Here is a 17,710-nt window from a genome sequence, read left to right as displayed (position 1 = left end):
CTGGTTTTACCACTGTATGAGCTATACAATGGCTGCTGGAAAAAGAGAAGATTTTTGTTGTGGTTGACTTACCATTCAGAAACCACTTGGTGCATCATATGTGTCAAACTCGAGGCCTGGGGGCCAAATCCGGCCCGCCATAAGTGTTTCCGTGGCCCTCCTGACCCTAGAGGTTCAAGATACCCTTACCCCTAACCCTGAAAGGAGTTCATAACAGGCAGAACTGAGACTAAAATCCGATTATCTAAGAATGCAAAAACTGTAATGGACATGTTTTGTATAGACCATAGATCTATCCTAACCTGGAAGCATAATAGGTCACCTTTAACTCTGCAGATGTCCACAGAGGTTTGTGTGATATTTCCGTTGCTTTCTGTCCCATCAGTCACATCCTGGGCTTCTCCAGCCAGGATCTGCTGATCGGTCCCATCATCAGGAAGGAGCTTGAGGAGCAGCTCAGTCAGCAGACGTCCTTCCTTCACCTGCTTCACTGGTGAGTCCTCTCTCTGCTGGAAGCCTCAGGGCTGAAACTGGGTTTTCTTTAGAGTTAGATCTCTGTTTCAGTCGCTGGATGTGGCTGCACGGTTCAGATAAAGAGGCTATTGAAGCGTTTGAGCGAGCGTTGGGGTCCGTCCTGCAGCTGGAGGAGCTTCACACGCTGTGGATGGAGTGAGTGTTCCCACTGTGGGATGAAATGTAACCAAACAGAAAGGTTTATCCCTGCTCCTCTCACAGCGACTCTGTTCTTCTCTCAGCTTCCTGCTGTTCAGCTGCAGACCGCAGACCATCAGCGTCTCCAGAAAGCTGTTCCCAGATCTGGTCCATCGCTGCCTCAGCACACTCCCGTCACGGTTGGAGCTTCCTTTTAATCCTGCACAGTTCTGGAGCTGCTACCACTTCCATAACAAGGTTAGAATTCAGCTCTGACTTCATCGCATCTCCAGTGATGACTAACTACTCAGACTGTTGGACAGCAGATGTCTGACTCAACCAGAAACCTCACTTGTAAATCCTGTAGTGCTGAAACGATTTGGGTTTCTCAATAACTAAAAATCCTTGAGGGAAATTATCTAGACTTGGTTTGATTGGGGACCAAAGTTGCATTTTCAGCTGCTGCGGTTCATTTTCACTGTGTCAAACAAACTAAACCCTTTGAAAAGCTTGACTTTTTGTTTTGTCTGATTAATTGCTAGAATAACCAATGGAGTACTCTATTACTAAAACACTTCTTTGCTCAGCTGTAAAATCCAGGTCAGTGACAGCAGGACTTGTATACCTGACGGCTGCTGTTTCTTTCTCCAGGTTGTGTCCCTCTACCTGAAACACGTCCCGCTCTCCCAGCGCGCTCTGGTTCTGGAGAGGCTGAGAAACGCCATGCCGAGCAACCCTGAGCTGGGCCTTAGGTACACACACACACACGCAGCCAGGTGTCTGAGAGTCTGAGGCCGTCTGTCCTGGTGGTGTGTTGCCTCTGTGTGTGAGTCGTGCCGTTGCTTTGCAGGTTGTTGCATCAGGAGTTTGTTGAGGGAAACATGGAGCAGCTGAAGTTTCAGGCCCGCATGCTGACCAGCAACACTCCTCGATGTTTGTCCAGCTGGAGAATGTGAGTGACTGTGGTTCCTGGCTGTTCCTGTCAGTTTGATTCAGACACTCCTGATGGTGTCGAACATGAAGAGCACACCGTGTGTCGCTCCAGTGAGATCAGAGCTGACTGACTGTCTGTGGTGTTTGTGTCCAGAGCAATCGCTGTGGAGCGGGAGCTGAAGGAGCGTGGCCAGGTGAGTCCCAGAACGGGGGGGGGAGGGGTTGTCAGGGGTCTGGTTTATCCATCAACTGGTATCATTCAGTCTGCAGCGACCCCAAGCAGCCACCAGGTGTCAGACCTGCTGATATACCTGAACACTTGTAGAGTGTTTTCACACCAGACAGCTCAGTGGATTTGGTTAGATTGGGGATAAAATTGAAATATTTATTGAATTTTCAACTGCTGAACGAATGACATGTTCCCCTCCTCACCTGTGGGGGCGCTGCATCACGAACTACTGAAGGAAATTACACAAAAACCTCTGAAGACACGGAGCTTTTTTGAGATTTGTTTCACACTAGAAACAAATCTCAGAATCGGTTGTAGATCTGGGATAAATGTCCCTGCAGCAGCGGGTCTTGGGGTATTTTTTTAATTTTGAAGCTCATCTCTCTCCTGCAGGTGTTACCTGTCCACACCTGTCCCAGCTGTTTTTGTTTGTTTGTCTCTGCTAAACTGAGCTGACGCTCCGGCGTCTCAGCTCTTCTTCTTCTTCTCTTTTATTTTGTCTGTTGTTCTTCTAGATGCGTCTTCTGTATCAGCAAGCTCTCCAAAACCTGCCTCTGTGCGCCGCCCTGTGGAAAGATGTAATTCACCTGTGACACACACATACACACACACACACAAACATACAGGTAACGCTACCTCACCTCCTGAGTCTGAGCTCACTCACTATGAAATTAGGACTCTTATTTTGAAATATCTTCTAAGATCAGGGGTTTGAGTTGAGAATATCTGCATCAACAACCTGGACTTACAGGCCAGATTTGCTCAATTCTAGATTTGAGGTTGGGTTGGGGCTGCAAAAAATCTTTCAGAGGGCCGCAAATGGCCCCCGAGCTGCACTTTGGGCACCCAAGACTTAGAGAGTTAGCTTTCAGAAGCAACTATGGATGAGTTAAATGAGTATTAATCAGTTAGCATAACAAATATTTTACTAATCAGTTGTTCTGATAATTAATCGGTTAAAAATAAATGTCTGTATATTCCAGTTAACGATTAATGGTTCACTAAATTAGTTGAAAATTATTTCAATAATCCATTAATTGTGATTAATTTGATTAATCGATCCAGCCCTAGTTGAGATTGATGAGTCAATCTGGATCAGATAATTAGTTATTGATGCTCTGAATATGTTGGGGTTTTTCAGCTAATGGTCCTTTTTTTTAGCCTGCATACTCCAGTTAGCAATTAATCGATTACAAAATTAGTTGACGATTGTTTCAATAATCGATTAGTTACAATTAATCTGATTAATCGTTTCAGCCCTAGTATTGATGAGTCGATGTGAATCAGGTGACTGAGCTGTTTTGACTCACCTGTGTACAGCATGTTCACCTGGCCCTTCCCTCCGCCCCCTCCATCCCTGTGACCTCATCTGTCTGTCCCCCCACCCCGCCCTCCTCTCTCCCTCCTTGTTCCTACTGCCTCCCCCCTTTCTCCCCCCCGCCCCTCCTCTCTGCAGCGGTTGTTGTTCGAAGCAGCGGAGGGCGGCGCCTCCGACCGTCTGCGGCGGCTGGTGGACTCCTGTCAGCAGGCGGGGGTCAACCTGAGTATCGGGGGGGTGGATCTGTGATCAGACTGATAGTAGAGCTGATCAGTAGGTGACTGATTGACGAGGTAAGGCCACGCCCCCCCAGCCTGCCATCCTCCTACCTCAGTGAATGTAAGTATGCTGCTGCTGAGTGACGCCTTTGCTCTTCATCACCTTCTCTTTAGTTGCTCTCACCTTTCAGTTGGACTCATTTCCCTCCCTTTTTTTAGTTAACTCACCTAACGAGGGGTGGGGGCAGCCCCATCCCTAACCCAGACCCTCCCCCACGTTTTTGTTTTCTTTGTGTGTGGACTTTTATTTTGGTAAACCGATGAAAGACAAGTGTTCAGGTTATTGACCTAGTATCTGTGCGGAGACGGCCCCGCCCACCTGTGTAGTGTTTTCTGATTGGCTGAGTATTTGTAAGAGACTGCCTCGGAAACAGAAGGTCGCTGCGGGAACCAGCCGAGCTCAGCCGGACTGCTCATGTGCAATCTGTTGTCATGACAACTAAAGAGACTTTTGTGCTGCCACTTTTGTTTTCTACGTGTCAGATGTTATTAAATTATTTTATATAAAGATGGAAATGAGTGTCTTGGGTTTTTCTTGTGTCCGAGTGTTTGTTTTGAATATCAAGATAACATCACACTATAAAATTAAATGTTTATAAAGTAAAGGCTAATCCATGTTATATTTAATGTGGGCTCTGATTAAAGACACCAGAAGACTCCTGATGAAGACGATGATCATCTAACCCATCATGAAGACAAATCTCTGCTGAACAATGACAACATATGACTAAAAATAGAAGGAAATAAATCTAATACCTCTAAAGTGAAGTTTATAGTTTAACAGATAAATCTATTTTGGGTGTTCTATAAGGATTTTTTTTTTCCATTCATTTGCAGTTTAAAATTAACATGTCACATGTTGACATAAGCAAAAGTTTTTAAGTAGTTTGAAGAAAAAAAATCTCAGTCTACCCCTCCTCTCAAAAGTCAGTTTGCTTTACCATAAGCAACTAAACATTCAATCATCCACATAGATACATCTTTAAACACAAAGCAGGCAATGTGTACAAATAAAAATAAAGATGAAGATAAAGAAAATGAAAATCCTATATGTTGGTTCATATATATTGTCTTCATAAGTAAAATGCTGTACTTAATGAAGTTTATCTGAATTTTTTTTCTGATCTTTGACTCCAAATCCCAAAGGAATTGAAAGACTTCATGGATGCAGAGCAGGACCAGAAAGAGCGAAAAAGTTTAAACCATCTCTTCAGTAGAAGAGAACCAATGTCTTTTTGGTTCAGCCCCCCCAAAAAACTGCTGTTGGAACAGTTTTAAGTAATTTATCCTACAGTGAGGGGGAATAGAAAGTGCACACTAGAGCGAAATCTGATCATTCACTTATGGCAAGCCACTGCTACATATAATACCTGAAAGATATTATTTTAATAACCAAACGTTTGAATCAAACTTAAGCAAATAGCAAAAAATAAATAAATAAAAAAAAGGTTTTTACTACTATGTATTTGTAAATTGTGTCTATAGAATATTTTCTAACCTCAATCACCAACAAAATAATTAAATTAGTTTTATTTGTGTAATTCATAAAATTTTTATGCCGTTCCAGTGTTTCCTTTTTCTAAGGCTGCACCTGTTCTGACCACAACAGGAGGTTTAGATCTACTGAATTCATATTAAACAAGCAAGCTATTTACAACTGAAATGACATTATTTTAAAGATTATGTTTTAACGGTGGGCTTAATTGAAAATGGGGCCTCAAGTAAAAATTAGAGCCCCAAATAATCTTGGGTCGGCTCTGATTACAAAATATTTTATCTTTCATTTCATGCCTATTTCCATAAATGTATTGCATTTTGTTGTGCTTTTTTATTGTAATGTACTTCTGTTTAAATTTCTGCTTTAACTTATTTAGTTTCATTAATTTTTTAATTTTACCGGAAGCTCTACGTTTTCGTCACAGGAAGCTGAGCTGTCAGTTTTGTTTTGGCAGCTGCTTGTCACGTGATGTGTTGTCGTCAGCGGTAGAGCAGCAACATGGCGGAGCTGCTAAAGGTAGGAAAACATTAAGGAAAACATGAGTTTCAACAGCTGTTCCGAGACCGGAGTTTGATCTAGAATCGGGTCGAGCACCGTGGGGGTTCTCCGGGCTTCTCCTTCGCTCTCTGACCGCGGAGTTAGCTGCCGAGGTATCCGCAGCAGGGGGAGGCAGCACCGGGGAGGACGGTTAGGGAGACCGTAACAGTCTGTGCTACACTCCAAACCGGTTTTCCTCCAGTCTGGTCCGGTTCTCCGGGTGTCGGACACACGGAGGATTCGGTGGGACGACGGGATGTTCTTCAGACTGACGCCCAGAAAAACAACTGCTGTCCCGGCTTCAGGCCAAGTTCCCTCCCCCGGTTCTGCTAGCAAAGTTCCCAGAAATACAACAGATGGAGCAGTCAGTCTGTTACACCCGTTTAAAATGACATAAATGCGATTTTAAAGTCAGGAAAAACTCTGGTTTATGCCATAAATCAGTGTTTGCGCCGTTTTCCTCCGTAGAAAACGGACCTGCGTGGTTTTTAAAATCTGATCTGGGTTCTGTGGCTCCTGATTGGATCTGAGTTTTCAGGTGACCGTCCTGTCTCTCAGTTGCTGAACTTTTCCTTCTGCAGGTGATATTTGATCACGAAGGGATTTTCCTCCATCCGACCCCAGATGAAGGAAGCCCGGATCAAGATTTGCTGGTTTCGGGATCCCTTCGTATCATAGAGAAGGTGAAACTAAAAAAAATTCCCCTGGTCTTTTTCCACACAGAGGTATCTGTGTGGACGCTTTTGATTGGTTTTTGGTCACAACCTCTCTCTTTGATTTTAGTTTGCTCAGAAAAAAAGATTAAATCTTCTAACATTTGCTCTAGGGATTCAAATTAGTTCTAATCGACTAACTATTAATGTCCGCTTAGGTGACTTTATTTTTGTAGTTCGGCCGCCGTCCAGCAGATGGCGCCGCAGGTTATCCTTAAGCGGAGCCAGTTGATTGAGGGATAAAGATGGTGAAGTCATCCGAGATCGGGAAAGAGAAAGATCCAAATGGAGTCCTGTGGGATGCAAAATGCACTTTCTGCGGTTCTGTTTTAAAATACAAACACCTGACAATCTTGTTATTCAAGTATCTTGAGCAACAAGCAGTCAGAAACTTATACTGAGAGGGGGAAAAACAAAGGGAGTACAGAATGACATGAAAGCCATGCAGCACAATAAATGCATAATGTTAAAAAACAAAATATGCACTAAACAGCTGGTAATACTGTAACTGGGTCTTAATCATTAACATTTGGATGTATGTTTGCAGCCATCTAAATCCAAAAACCAATATTTTTCCAAAAATATGTTATTTCTAGCAAAATATAGATAGAACAATTACAAAAAAAATCTCTTACAACTTAGATAAAAACAAAAATGTATTTAACCTGATCTTACAAATTCAAAAATAGGACAAAAATTATATTTCAAAAACCACCAGTCGTCCAGTCTCACCTAAGTATATTCCAACTGCAAAAAGAAAAACTAGATTGACAGAACTTATAATATACAAAAATTCAACAAAAATGGCCACAACACAAACAGGTCATACTATCACAACATTCTTTGTCTCAATAATTTTCACAGAGTTTAAGAGAAGTGATATTCCTTTTACATACTCAATCAATAATTGTTATTTTTACAGGAATGGAAACCTGAAACTCATTGTATTCATCTGTTATAAATTAAACAAATGCTAGAGCTTTTAAAAGAGCCCTGCTTTATTATTTTTATTAGAACGGTGAAAATGCGCTATGTTTCTAATATAACTTTATTTTATTATAAGTGTTATAATTGTGCATTGATGAATTGTGCTATGTTTATAACGTGTTTAGCATTGTAAGTGTGCATTGTGTTTGTAAGTGTTTAGCTGTTTTTGTAACAGTTTTTTATGATGTGGACTCCAGGAATTGTAGCCATTATTATGGAAACGGCTAATGAGGATCCAAATAATGATCCCTAGTCAGCTGATGAGTCTGCTGCTTCTTCTACCTGCAGGATGCAGAGATTCTGGTGGAATATCGCCCTCTGGAGGACAGCGTGGACCCATCCAACATGCTGTGCGCTGGACAGGTTCGTCTCTTCTCGTTCTGTGACCTCAGTGACCTTTAGAGTGCCGTGACTTCAGGGGACGTTCAGGTGTGTCGTGTTTCTCCTCAGGACTCCAGCTCAGTGGTGGAGTGGGCCCAGTGTCCCGGAGAGAAGTCCCAGACCCGGCAGCTGCTGGAGACGCAGCAGAGCTACGAGACCGAGTGGGACATGGTGAACGCCGTCTCCTTCAAGAAGAAGAACTACACCAACGGAGAGAGTGAGTCTGGAGACTTCTTGTCAGCTGACTGATGGAGGAAATGCGGCACAGTGCAGTTGGAATTAGAGCTGGGCATTTATCTTGAACATTTTCTGAGCAAAAAATTAGATTTATTGTCGTCTCGATAAATGTAAATTTATAACGTTAAATTAGAGGTGTCCAAAGTGCGGCTCAGGGATCATTTGTGGCCCTTGAGCTGATTTTATGTGGCCCCTGAGTGCAGCTCAAGAATAATTCAAATTTTTCCTGTCCAGCAGATAAAAAGTTCTGATGGAAACTTTATCTGTAGTCAGGGTAAAATTATTACCAACATAATTTTCTTACAAATCAAAATGTTATACATGAGACATAGTATTTTGTCTTTTTTGAACAAAGCTTTAATAATGACTAGAACCACGTTCATCCAGAGATTTTTACTGAGAAGATGACTTTGATGCACCTAAATCAGCTTTTATTTAATTTAGCGTTGGCTAAACATTGGGGAAAAAATCGACCCAAATCCTGTTACTATAGCCGAGAGTAAATTTGCTAAGTCAAGCCAAAAAAAAAAAAAATTTAAAACTTAATGCCTTTCTTTTAATGCATCAAGTGTCTTGGTGAAGCCGAGAATATTTTTCAAGAACAATATTTGTGTTGGTGGTGCTGTGATTGATGGGTCTTGCAGTTGCAGTCACACAGTTACCTAAAAAATCAGTATTAAGCTGCCCACCTCTTCATCCAGTGATTAGAAAAGCTGCTGAGTCATGAAATCATGTCAGTTTTCCAATGACATAAAAAAAACAAAAATAAAAAAAAAACAATAAAACTTTGAAATATTTTCAAGCAAACAGGAGTTGAGTTTGTTTTCAGGCTTTCAAAGAGTTAAAGTGAAATCTGTGTGTGTGTGTGTGTGTGTGTGTGTGTGTGTGTGTGTGTGTGTGTGTGTGTGTGTGTGTGTGTGTGTGTGTGTGTGTGTGTCTTTAAATGAATCATTCTGCGGTGTGTTTTCTAAGCCCTGCGTCTCGTCTGTCAGGCTCTTTGAATCACAGCCATGAGCGGAGCCGCTGGGCTTTTTCTGTGAACATCAGCGACCTCAAGTCCATCACAGTGAAGGAGGAAGGTTGGACCTTTCTCATCCTGCAGCTGAAGGACTCCTCCAGCTCCGTCCCGGCGCTGCACTTCCACCAGGGCGGCAGCAGAGAGTTCCTGGACAGCCTGCGGAGGTTCGCTCTGCTGACAGAGTAAGTAGCAGCAGGGTTCAGGTTCTTACAGCAACAGAACCATCCAGGGATTGAAGGGGAGTGAGGCTTGTTTTACAGATAGAGTGAAGATAATTTTACTTCAAACTCAGCTGTTTTACAGCAGCAGATTCAATGGGATGAGGTATTTAATTATTAGAAACTTTGAAAATTAATACAAACACAACTAATGGGTCTGTTTCAGATAAACCTGGTTTCTTTAGAGTTTCATTGAGGGGCAGTATTATGTGTTTTCCAGGCACATAGTGCCATTTTAATTATTAAAACGCATATAAAATGTGCTTTAATAATTTTATATTTTAATAAGTAGTATATCTGTTCACACAAATGAACTTCCTGTTGCCATGTTTAATTCCTAACAGGAAGTTGTTTTTATTTTTTATAGAAGTGAAAGTATAACGAGCTTCTGCTTCTACCTACACTTTTTTTCCGTCTGCACTTTGCGTTTTTGCCATTGACCGAACTTTAAATTTAAATATTATTTATCTATTTATGTAATAGTTTTGTCTTGTTTTTTATTTTTTTGTTTAGGATTGTGTGTTTTTTGTTGTTTTTTTGTTTTGTTTTGTTCCCTTTTTTGCCTTGTGTGCAGAAAAGTTAAAAATAGCTCAAATAAATAAATAAATAAGTAATATCATTGGCTGACAGGTTTCAGCTTAGTGCTACACTGCCCCCTATTGGTTTGGCATGTTTAAAACAATGCTTATTGGGGTATTTGTGTTTGTCTATATGGATGAAAAGTTTTCTGAAACTGATCCCATGTGAAGGATTTTGTGTTTTTTGTTTTAACAGTGTGGCAGAGATATTCCTTTTTATAAAGACCTGGTTACATGTTTACAAGAACTAGGAAAGGCTAGTCACTAACTTGCAGCAATACGTCATACTCAGCAAGCACATGGTGACAGTGGAAAGGAATGATTCTGATAGAAACCTTCTGGCCTTCCTGGGTTGTTATAAGATGATCTGGTCCATTCAGACTGTCTGACACACAGAGTGTCAAACACATCGAAACACTTGGCAAAATTTCCAGTATCGACATGGATCTCTATGCAGAACCTCTTTGCCTTCCTGTTTGCAGATTTTACTCTCTGATAATCGATCCGTCTGATTCTGATTCAGACCGGCTGAAGTTTGGAGGCTTTCTGCTGGTTTTCAGAAACAGACGGACTGTGTGCGCGTCTGGAGAATCGCGTCATTTATATGTTAATGTCTGCGATGATGAAACGTTCCGAGGCGGAGATGAAGTCAGATTACGGCAGGAGACTCTCTGCAGCTGATAACTCTTATTAAAGTTCTTATCTGCAGCTCAGTGAAAGGCAGGATCAGTGCCGGATGTTTGGATTCAGATCTGTGACGGAGTGACGCTCTGCCTACGCTCTTACACACACACACACACACACACACACACACACACACACACACACACACACACACATATGCACGCACGCACACGCCTGACGTAGGGTCTGTGTGTGTTTCAGGAGTCCTGAGGATGAAACGCGTCTACTGGTCAGTACTCCAAACAAAGCTCTGTCCCAGTCCTTTGAGAACCTGCTGGACGACAACAACTTTGGCCTCATTCACGTAAGAAAACACACACACACACACACACACACACACACACACAAATCCTCTTCACAGTCATCGTTCCTCGCGGTCATGTTTTTCAAGCGTTTTCACTTTTCCTACAGAGTGATTGATCGCTCTGATCAGGTTGTTATCGATCTCTTAGGATTAGTTTAGTTTGTTTTGTGTCAATAGGTAACTTCTCATTGGAACAGACATAAGTCACATGTGGGGAACCACAAGGTTCAATCCTGGAAACCCTCAATTTTTAATATCTATATTAGTATCTACCGGTATATATTTTATATCAATGTTCCCATTAGCTCAGGTTAAAACAAGAAATAAGATGAGTTTCCATAACGATGGATGCCGATATATCCGCCCCGATTTCCTTACTTTTGGGAGATTGGTAATCGGCTGATTCTTACACGTGAAGCCGATCTCATCTATAATATTATGACTTAATTCTTGCAATATTCTGACGTTATTCTTGTAATATCACAGCTTTATGCCTGTAGTATTATGGCTTTATTCTCGTAATTTTATTTATTTTTATCTTAGCCTGGCCCTAATACTCCATTGAACAAAACAATCAAAACACTGATTCCCTTTAAACCCAGGCTAAAAACCCATTTGTTCAGAGTTGCTTTTGATTAATAATAACTGGTACATTGATCAACATATTTCACGCGTAGCTGCTTGATGATTTTGTCAGACTGTAATGTTTATTGCTTGTTTCATAACTGGTTGTGTTTTCATGATGCAAAGCTCTGAACTGCCTTGTTGCTGAAATGTTCTGTACATATAACCCTGACTTGACTTTTCCTCCTGCAGAAGTTTAAGCGCGACCCTTATGTGGCGACGCTGGGCGGCTTCTCCAAAGTCACCAACTACATCTACGACGCCCTGCGGGGGACAGAGGAGCAGCAGCAGCGCCCCCCGGAGGAGGTGGCCGACCTGCTGGGGGAAGTCATCCCAGGTCTGGAGATCAACCAGCAGGAGGAGCCGGGCTTCGAGGTCATCACCAGGGTAAGGAGCCGACCTCCAGCTCATCAGCTGATGCCTCCTCCTCCAAAGTGATGACATCATCACCTCTGACCTGACAGATCGACCTGGGCACGAGGCCGCAGGTGAGCCGGGTGGAGCCGGTGTCGGCAGACTACTGGAGTAAACACCAGGACCCCGAGGGGAGGATAGAGAACGAGGCCGCGCTCAGACAGAGGATCTTTAAGGGGGCAAGTCTCCGTTACATCCACAACAAGACGATTGATTTATTAAATTATTACGGTTTCACCCCAACTGGAGGCAGACTGATAACAGTTTTGTCTGAAAATTAGGACTGCAACTAAGTTTAATCTTAGTGCTTTATTATCCTATTGATTAATTGCTTATTGTATTGAATAGTCTGTTATTCTACCAATTAATCTATTGATCTATTGATAAATCGAATTTTTAAAAATTGGCACATTCTGCAGATTCTTTATTTAACCACTTGTGTTTTTTATAGAACATTAGAAATACATTAAAATATGTAAAATAATCCCATTCATTTTTAACTTTCATAGCATTCTTTTAGTGAATGTTTGGTCATTTGTAGCAAAGAATGAATCTGCAGCTAAAAAATATTTCTAACATCCACATGTGAAAAGTTCAAAACTTTCTGCTCGACGCGTCTCCAGGAACATCTGAACTACGTTTCCCACAATGCATCCTGTTCAGGCAGAAACATGAGGCCACTGACTGCACCCTGTTAATAAAACCTGTGAATTAAATGTAAACAGATTCTGAAAGTGAAAGAGAGAGTCATGTGACCAGAGAGTGTGACCCTACTGACCATGTGACCCTACTGACCATGTGACCCTACTGACCATGTGATGCTGTGTGTGTGTGTGTTGACCTGCAGGGTCTGTGTCACGCCGTGAGGAGGGAAGCCTGGAAGTTCCTGTTGGGGTATTATCCATGGACGAGCACGTTGGAGGAGAGGAAGTCTCTGCAGAAGACCAAAACGTACAACGAACACAAGCAGACACAGCATTAAGAGTTCTTTACTAAATTAAAGTTTAGTTGTCTTTGAGAGGAAAATCTTGCATTAATATTATGCCATGAATATATTAGTTGAAAACTGTCTCAAAAACAATGTTATCGCTCATCGCAATATTTACTGGGACAATTTATCGTCCAATATAATTAGTTATGGTAATAAGCCTGAGGGTGGATGTTTGTGTTTCCCAGAGATGAATACTTCAGGATGAAGCTGCAGTGGAAATCCATCAGTGAGGAGCAGGAGAGGAGAAACTCCAGGCTGAGAGACTACAAGAGCCTGATCGGTGAGGAAGAGGAGGACTCTGCAGTCTTCATCACTTAGATCATCATAAATGTAATGCGTCACTTTAAGGCCGCATGTAGGAATCAATCTGCATCAAAACACCTGAGGGGGGCGCCAGAGAGCTCACTGCTCAGTGTCCAAATTTTTTAACTGGTTTAAAAAAATAGATTTCTGGGTCAAGAAAATAAAAGAAAAAACTAAAATCAAATAAATAAAGTTGTTTTGTTGAAGGAAAGAAATGTCATTCACTATAGATTAAAAAATTTAAAAATGATTTTACATGTTTACTATATTCAGAGAAAGAAAATGTAATCAAATTTATTCTTAGTTTGAAGAACAAGATTTGATCACTTTATTTTAAGATGCTTGTTAAATTTAATTTACTAAATTAGATTGAAGCTGATTTGGGTGAATCAAAGTCGCCTTTTCAGTAAAGTTTCAGAATAAACTTGGCTCTACTTATTATAAAAGCTTTGTCATTATAAAATACTTTGTGTTGTACTTAACACTTTCCACTGTAAGAAGATTATGCTGGTAATAATTTTACCCTGATTACAAATTTTAAAAAAGTGTCAGTCTGCATCAATTGCAGTTGGGAGCCACACAAAATCAGTTCAAGGGCCACAAATGGCCCCCGGGCCGCACTTTGAACACCGCTGCTCTAAGTTATGACCAAATGTTTAGCTGAAGCTTTGATCCTGCTCTTTTCACCTTCATATAGTTATTTTGAATTGCAGACATTTATGTCGCCTTTCTTCTTGCTGATCTGTCCGGTTCCACTAAGTTTTTGTTTCTCCTCCTCTGATGGAGATGGGAGCAGAAATGCTGTGTGAAACCAGATGGAGGTCAGACGTTGAAGCTAGTGTTAGACCTCCATGTTTGTTTTCTTTCTGCTGCAGAGAAAGACGTGAACCGAACAGACCGAACGAACCGCTTCTACGAAGGTCTGAACAACCCGGGCCTGACTCTGCTGCACGACATCCTGATGACCTACTGCATGTACGACTTCGACCTGGGTGAGAGCTTCATGCCGCTCACTGGTTCTCCTGTGTTCTCGTACCTTCATTAAAAGTTGGCAGGAAGATGATTGAGGCTCATTGGGGGTTAAAAAATGTGATGATAATCATCCTTAAAGGGGCAGTATCATGTAAAATCAACTCTTTTGAGCTTTACATCATGTTATAACGTTATTCCTGCATGATAAACATCCTGGAGTGTTGCTTGGATTCTTCCATGCATGTTTGAGAAATCCTTTAATCTCCATGGCAACCACTCAGCTGTGCAGAACGCCTCGGTGGACCTAGCCCCGCCTTCGAGGTGGCCTTGTTTGTTATAGAATTGCACTTTGGATGTTAGGTGAAGCATACAGCAAACTGTTCTGACTGCTCTGTGTCTTCAGAACCGACCGGGTTCTGTTTCTCCCTCTGGGTTTTTGACTGACCCTCCGTGTTTCTCCAGGTTACGTTCAGGGGATGAGCGACCTGCTGTCGCCGATCCTGTTCGTCATGGAGAACGAGGTCGATGCGTTCTGGTGTTTCGTCTCCTTCATGGACCAGATGGTGAGAAACCAACCAGAACCAGAACCATCCACGTTTGATGGTCCATTAAAATTTGACATGTTGGGTTTGTTTTTGCTGCAGCACCAGAACTTTGAGGAGCAGATGCAGGGCATGAAGACGCAGCTGATCCAGCTCAGCACGCTGCTCAGGCTGCTGGACCTGGCGTTCTGGAACTACCTCGGTACGGAGCGGCCGGTCTGTTCGGGTCAGGTCGGGTCACGCTCTGGTCACGGTCCCGTGTTGGACCCGTGTCTCTGACGTGTCTCTGTGTGTTTCAGAGTCCCAGGAGTCCGGGTATCTGTACTTCTGCTTCCGCTGGCTGCTGATCCGCTTCAAGAGGGAGCTGATCTTCAGCGATGTCCTGCGGCTCTGGGAGGTCAGTCTGGGGGTCGGATCCGATGAGGGTTCTTCTAGCCGGTTTACTGCAGACTTCAGAACCAATAACATCATTTATGCTGCGTTCACACAGCAGCCAAATGAGACCCAAATCCGACTTTTTCACTGCAGTCTGATTGGCCCAATTTAAATCTTTTCAGCCCCCAAAAAATATGATCTGTGTCTCTATGGAAGTGACTTCTGTAGCTTTTTTTGTAAAGTAAAAAATATTTAACTTTTCAAACTGATATCCCTGAGATTTTTTTTTCTATTTGGGATGGCCTTAACATGCCGTCGTACAATCTGTAAATTTAGCAGCAAAACAGTTGAATATCATGTAAAATTGTAGTGTACTTCTTTTGGCTTTGTATTTGTGAGGTAAGAGCCAGTTCTGCTTCCTGTATGTGGTTCTGGTTCCTGATGATGTCGTGTCTGTTCATCCTCAGGTCATGTGGACTGAGCTGCCCTGCCAGAATTTCCACCTGCTGGTCTGCTGTGCCATCCTGGACTCTGAGAAGCAGAAGATCATGGAGGAGAACTACGGCTTCAACGAGATCCTGAAGGTAACGCAGAGCCGATTAGCTTCAGCCGATTAGCTCGATCAGGTTCTTGTGATGACGGATCAGATCAATGGCGCCTATCGATCGGGTTTCTTCTGTTGCAGCACATCAACGAGCTCTCCATGAAGCTCAACATCGAGGAGATCCTGCAGAAAGCCGAGGGCATCTACCTTCAGATCCGCAGCTGCAAGGTGGGTGTTCGGTTTTCACCGCCTCGGTGTGAACCTGGTCACCACGGTAACGTGACTCCCACTCAGCTCCACTTGTTTACTGAGGCTGTTTCTACTAACTATCAGTTCTGTACTGAGATGAGGGATACAAGTTACTGATAAATGATTAATCTAGACTTCATTGAGCTCATCTGTCTATTAATTAATTAACAATTTCCTTAAAAACTTGAGTTTTCTCTAGTATGAACATAGTTTTTCATAATATGCTTGATTTTAAAAAAATAAAACAATGTGGAGCTTAAGCAGCTTGTCGAGGGTTTATATTTCAAAACAGAATCGCATTAAGTGAATTGTTCATCACCCACCAGACTGAACCGTTTCCCTTTCTGGGATAGCGCTGCCATCTTTGGCACTGGCTTCACTCAGCGGCGCCCTCTTGTGGAACGTGGCTAAACTGCAACACTGAATGAAAGTCTATGGGGACGTTATTAGTTAATCGATTGGAACTAATTTTAAAATAATTGACCATAATATCAATAATTAACTAAGAGATTCCCAAACCTTTTGATGCCAGGGAAAACGTTTTATGTTGTGACTTTATTAATCTCTTTCATTTCTTTTCACACTAGTTTAGCTTGAGGAGCAACGCAGCTGGATAAATTTAACTGGCAGCTGATCAGAAAGATTAGCGTGGCACCTAACATTTCAATAACTTATTTTAACAAATGTCTTATAATGATGTTTGAAAAGCATATTACAGATTTTTTGTGTTAAAAAAAACTTAAAATTTATGATTTGAAAATGTATTAGATTCATGTTTTTTATTCTATTTTTCTAATCTTCCTTCTAACTTTCTGAGGCTGTACTTTGAAAAAGACTGGATTTATTCTTAGCATCCCTAACTGAGACGGATGTTGGAGACTCAGATGGTCCAGTTTAAATCTCCTGGTGTGGATTTAACCAGAACCAGGACCCGGTTCTGATTCTGATCCGCTCCTCCTCTGCAGGACCTGCCTCACTCCATCAGCTCCATCCTGGGCTTCGACACGCAGCACCGAGTCTCCAGCCAGGCGGACTCCGGGTCTCGGCCCGTCCAGCAGCAGGACGCCTGTTCTAACGGACACTGCAGAGACAACAGACCCCAGAACAGCTGCAGAGGGGTTTTCACGTCGTAGTTAACGCACAAACTGACTGTAGGTCAGCAGGGGGCGCCGTGTGGCCCCCAGGAGGAACGGAAAGGTGTACAAAGGATCGCAGATTATTGAGAATCTTATTTTTCTAACTTCTTGTATCGTCTCTTTGCTCCTGATATTTTCTAAAATCCTGACCTGCAGGACAGACAGGAGCAGGTGGGGACTCCCCTGGACTCTCACACATGTGCCACATGCGTGTGCATTTGTTTCCTGAGTCAGAGCTCGCCTGCAGATCAGACGCTGCCTCAGAATCTGTCCTTCTTGCCGACAGCAGCTAATCAGTATTTTATTATCGACGCATCAGCCGATTATTGATTTGTTTGTTTTTTATTTGTAAGGTGTAAATGCCCAAAGTGACGTCCTTAAACTGCTCAGTCTGTCCCAAACTGAGGCGCATTATTTTCTTTCATTAAAAAGCTGCCAATGAAGGTTTTGGTCTCTGCGTATGAACGTCTTCGTCCTCATCTTCCTCAGATCGCTCCGTTCCAAATGTTTCTGCAGCTGCTGGAGGGGGACATTAAGGGTTTCAATTAGGTTCATCATCTGCTTAATGATCAATAAAGTCATCATGATTTACATAAAATGACTCTTCACACTCACCTAAGCCTCCCTTATTAAAGCTACTAAAGAGTATTGAAGTTGATATTTGTTCAATCCATTTCTCTTTTTTCTGTTTCCGTTATAATTTCTGCTTCCAAAGTCTGTTGAAAAGTCTGTTTAGTGTGAAAAAACTCACACTAAAAACACCAAAAAAGGCATCGCACTCTGTAATATTGGGCTTTATCTTTTGGTAAAAGTACAATGCATGATATTTTTTAAAACTTACCTTCAAACCCCTTAAAACTTTTTACATTTGAACATTAATAACTACATTAAACTCATTACTTCTGGAGATAAAAAATTCAACCTTAAACTTGTTGCATTGAAACATAAATCAATAAGGAATTTCCATTTTAAATCACAGTATGATAAAAATCCAAA

At 42.0% G+C, this 17,710-nt stretch overlaps 2 protein-coding genes across 3 annotated transcripts; both read left to right on the top strand.

The window, feature by feature from the left end:
- Positions 1-270: 270 nt before the first annotated feature.
- LOC106942221 (zinc finger C3H1 domain-containing protein-like) lies at positions 271-3,925 on the top strand. 2 transcript variants are annotated; one of them, XM_015025453.1, is made up of 8 exons: positions 271-493; positions 552-669; positions 756-909; positions 1,303-1,403; positions 1,502-1,603; positions 1,739-1,778; positions 2,329-2,391; positions 3,270-3,925. In XM_015025453.1, exons 2-8 carry the CDS (start codon positions 572-574, stop codon positions 3,378-3,380), a joined length of 669 nt encoding a protein of 222 aa, XP_014880939.1. In that variant the 5' UTR covers positions 271-493; positions 552-571; the 3' UTR covers positions 3,381-3,925. The 2 variants fall into 2 exon arrangements, with proteins under 2 accessions (XP_014880939.1, XP_014880938.1); XM_015025452.1 differs by having other exon boundaries at positions 274-493; positions 565-669.
- Positions 3,926-5,405: 1,480 nt separating this feature from the next.
- On the top strand, positions 5,406-17,161 carry tbc1d15 (TBC1 domain family, member 15). Its single transcript, XM_015025449.1, has 17 exons — positions 5,406-5,423; positions 6,026-6,127; positions 7,433-7,507; positions 7,595-7,742; positions 8,755-8,962; positions 10,462-10,564; positions 11,381-11,575; positions 11,653-11,781; positions 12,450-12,553; positions 12,779-12,873; positions 13,772-13,888; positions 14,331-14,431; positions 14,513-14,612; positions 14,710-14,807; positions 15,253-15,369; positions 15,471-15,557; positions 16,544-17,161. The coding sequence occupies exons 1-17, from the start codon at positions 5,406-5,408 to the stop codon at positions 16,709-16,711; spliced, it is 1,965 nt and encodes a 654-aa protein (XP_014880935.1). The 3' UTR covers positions 16,712-17,161.
- The last annotated feature ends 549 nt before the right edge of the window (positions 17,162-17,710 follow it).

Source organism: Poecilia latipinna, unplaced genomic scaffold (genome assembly GCF_001443285.1).
Source record: "Poecilia latipinna isolate Pla-1442-1.1 unplaced genomic scaffold, P_latipinna-1.0 Scaffold4122, whole genome shotgun sequence".
Classification (NCBI taxonomy): Eukaryota; Metazoa; Chordata; class Actinopteri; order Cyprinodontiformes; family Poeciliidae; genus Poecilia; species Poecilia latipinna.
Note: the sequence above shows the minus strand (reverse complement) of the source record. Positions and strands in the feature narration are given on the sequence as shown.

What these genes read in the sequence shown, in the direction of transcription:
- LOC106942221 (XM_015025453.1), top strand. Translation starts at nt 572, where the DNA reads ATGTGGCTGCACGGTTCAGATAAAGAGGCTATTGAAGCGTTTGAGCGA. An exon ending in TGTTTGTCCAGCTGGAGAAT is followed by an intron (nt 1,604 to 1,738) that starts GTGAGTGACTGT and finishes GTTTGTGTCCAG; the next exon opens with AGCAATCGCTGTGGAGCGGG. An exon ending in GCGCCGCCCTGTGGAAAGAT is followed by an intron (nt 2,392 to 3,269) that starts GTAATTCACCTG and finishes TCCTCTCTGCAG; the next exon opens with CGGTTGTTGTTCGAAGCAGC.
- tbc1d15 (XM_015025449.1), top strand. An exon ending in GAACTACACCAACGGAGAGA is followed by an intron (nt 7,743 to 8,754) that starts GTGAGTCTGGAG and finishes CTCGTCTGTCAG; the next exon opens with GCTCTTTGAATCACAGCCAT. An exon ending in TCTCCTTCATGGACCAGATG is followed by an intron (nt 14,432 to 14,512) that starts GTGAGAAACCAA and finishes TTTTTGCTGCAG; the next exon opens with CACCAGAACTTTGAGGAGCA.